Below are 2557 nucleotides of genomic sequence, written 5' to 3'. Positions count from 1 at the left end.
GGTTCTGGTTCCACATGGTTCTGGTTCCTGAACGTGCAGTTCTGGTGTTTTACATATTCCAGCCTCTGGAAATTCTAATCAGAACCAGAACTGGTCCCGAGCTGTCGAGTTCTTCTCCTGCCTACGTTTCCCATCATGCACCTGCCCAGTCTAACCTGGCTGTCTCTTGGTTGCCATAGCAATGAAGAGGGGCCGGGTGCTGCCGGTCCTAGTGGGCGGAGTCTTCTGCCTGGCTGTGATGTCACTGTACCGCATGCTGGAGCTGATGCAGGGGGCGGAGCCTGACCGTGGTGGGGGCTCACCTGTCGGCCAGGTGGAGGAAGTAGGTTATTGTTTCTGTGACGGTCTGGGCTGGTCACGACTCAGTCAGCCAATCAGGTGTCTGTGTGCAGGATTTGTCCCGCCTCCAGCTGAAAATCGACAGATTGGAGCGCCTCCTGGTGGACAACAACCGGCTGGTCGCTCGGCTGCGGGACTCTCTGCTGGTTAGAGAGTCACCTGAGCAAAGGGGCGGGGCCAACGTCAGCTCAAACTCCGCCCACAACCGAGCAGCTGCACCTCTGGGCTGCTGGAAGGCCGAAGAGATGAAGGATGGCGCCGATGGAGTGCAGGTGACCTGAGCATGCTCAGAGCTGTTTATGACCTGGATGTGTGATCTGATTGGCCAGTTGCTGATCCGATCAGAACCGATTAGAACTGTCTGTTTGCTCTTCAGCTGCTGGACGTCTACGACCTCTTGCCCTTCGACAACCCCGACGGCGGCGCCTGGAAGCAGGGCTTCCAGATCAGTTACCGTGGAGACGAATGGGCGGAGCAGCCGCTGGAGCTCTTCCTGGTTCCCCACTCCCACAACGACCCAGGTGAGTGGGCGGAGCCGGGCCTCTAGGTGGAGCCCGAGGTGTGTGAAGTGACCGACTGCTGTGTGTTTCAGGCTGGCTGAAGACTTTCGACGGCTACTACCAGGACCAGACCAGACACATACTGGACAACATGCTGGTCAAACTGGGAGAGGACAGCAGGTAGGCCAGTGGTGCAGACTGGTCCAGAACTGACCGGCCCTGGTTGCTAAGCTCACGGTCACGGTCTGATCACCCTATCACTGATCAGATCAGTAGCGTCTGAATGGAAGTAGCCTCTGCTGGGTGAGCGCTAACAGCTGCCATGCTACAGACGCTCTCTGCTGGTGTGTTGGTCCCAGGAGGAAGATGATCTGGGCTGAGATCAGCTACTTCTCCCAGTGGTGGAACGACATCGACGACCAGAAGAGGGCGCTGGTCAGACGGTAACCTTCATCAATGCTCCTCTTCATCCTCAGTCTGCTGACCAAGTGGTCACGTGTTTCCTGTCTGATCTGTGATTGGCCGACCTGTGGTCACGTGTTTCCTGTCTGCTCTGTGATTGGCCGACCTGTGGTTTCGTGTTTCCTGTCTGTTCTGTGATTGGCCGACTGTGGTCACGTGTTTCCTGTCTGCTCTGTGATTGGCCAGCCTGGTAGGGGCGGGGCAGCTGGAGCTGGTGACAGGCGGCTGGGTCATGGCGGACGAAGCGAACTCTCATTACTTTGCAATGCTGGATCAGCTGATGGAGGGCCACCAGTGGCTGCAGACTCACCTTGGTAAGGCTCACCTGTCTGCCCGGCTGAGGTTCCGCCCCCCGTCGCTGACGCTGTCTGTCTGTAGGCGTGAAGCCGAGCAGCGGCTGGGCCATCGATCCCTTTGGCCACTCCCCTTCCATGACGTACCTGCTGAAGGGGGCGGGGCTTAGCAACATGCTGATCCAGAGGGTCCACTACTCTGTCAAGAAGCACTTCGCCCAGCAACGGACGCTGGAGTTTCTATGGCGACAGAGCTGGGGTGAGAGAGGGCAAGAGACTCTGAGCGCGATGATGTTCAGGTTCTGACTCCGCCCACTTCTTGTATTCCAGACTCCTCCTCCCGCAGTGACATCACATGTCACATGATGCCGTTCTACAGCTACGACGTCCCACACACCTGCGGCCCGAACCCGGCTGTCTGCTGCCAGTTCGACTTCCACCGCCTGCCAGGGGGGCGGGTCTTCTGTCCCTGGAGGATCCCGCCACAGCCAATCACAGAGCAGAACATCAAGGAGAGGTGAACAGGGGGCGGGGCCACAGCCACACACCTCATTACCTTAAATACCTCATGTTTAATATCTGGCAAGGTCAAGAGGAATGTTAATGGAACCAGGCTTTTATTTTGAATGGCCAACATCCTCTCTAGTCGCCTGCTTTGCGTTGTTGACCGTGCAGCCGTGGCTCTTACTGAGCATGCTCAGAAGGGTGATGCCCCGCCTCGAGGAAGGAGGCTGAACACCAGACTTCCTCTTCCTCCCAGAGCTCTGCTCCTATTGGACCAGTACCGGCAGAAGTCCCGCCTCTTCCGCTCCTCGGTGCTGCTGGTTCCTCTGGGAGACGACTTCCGCTTCGTGGAGTCCGGGGAGTGGGACGCACAGTTCAGCAACTATCAGAAGCTGTTCGACTACTTCGACCAGCATCCTGAGCTACATATCAAGGTGAGGGCTCACCTGGCAGGTGGCG

General features: G+C 57.7%; 1 protein-coding gene across 1 annotated transcript; it reads left to right on the top strand.

Moving 5' to 3' along the window:
• Positions 1-72: 72 nt before the first annotated feature.
• On the top strand, positions 73-2551 carry LOC103132995 (alpha-mannosidase 2-like; the record flags this gene model as incomplete). The annotated part of the gene is made up of 9 exons (XM_007544743.2): positions 73-322; positions 393-611; positions 716-860; positions 932-1019; positions 1199-1282; positions 1488-1615; positions 1680-1853; positions 1925-2111; positions 2355-2551. Coding segments are annotated over exons 1-9 (1363 nt in total), but the record flags the coding sequence as incomplete, so codon positions are not given.
• Positions 2552-2557: the final 6 nt, after the last annotated feature.

This window comes from Poecilia formosa, unplaced genomic scaffold, assembly GCF_000485575.1.
Source record: "Poecilia formosa unplaced genomic scaffold, Poecilia_formosa-5.1.2 Scaffold1897, whole genome shotgun sequence".
NCBI classification, from domain to species: Eukaryota; Metazoa; Chordata; class Actinopteri; order Cyprinodontiformes; family Poeciliidae; genus Poecilia; species Poecilia formosa.
Note: the sequence above shows the minus strand (reverse complement) of the source record. Positions and strands in the feature narration are given on the sequence as shown.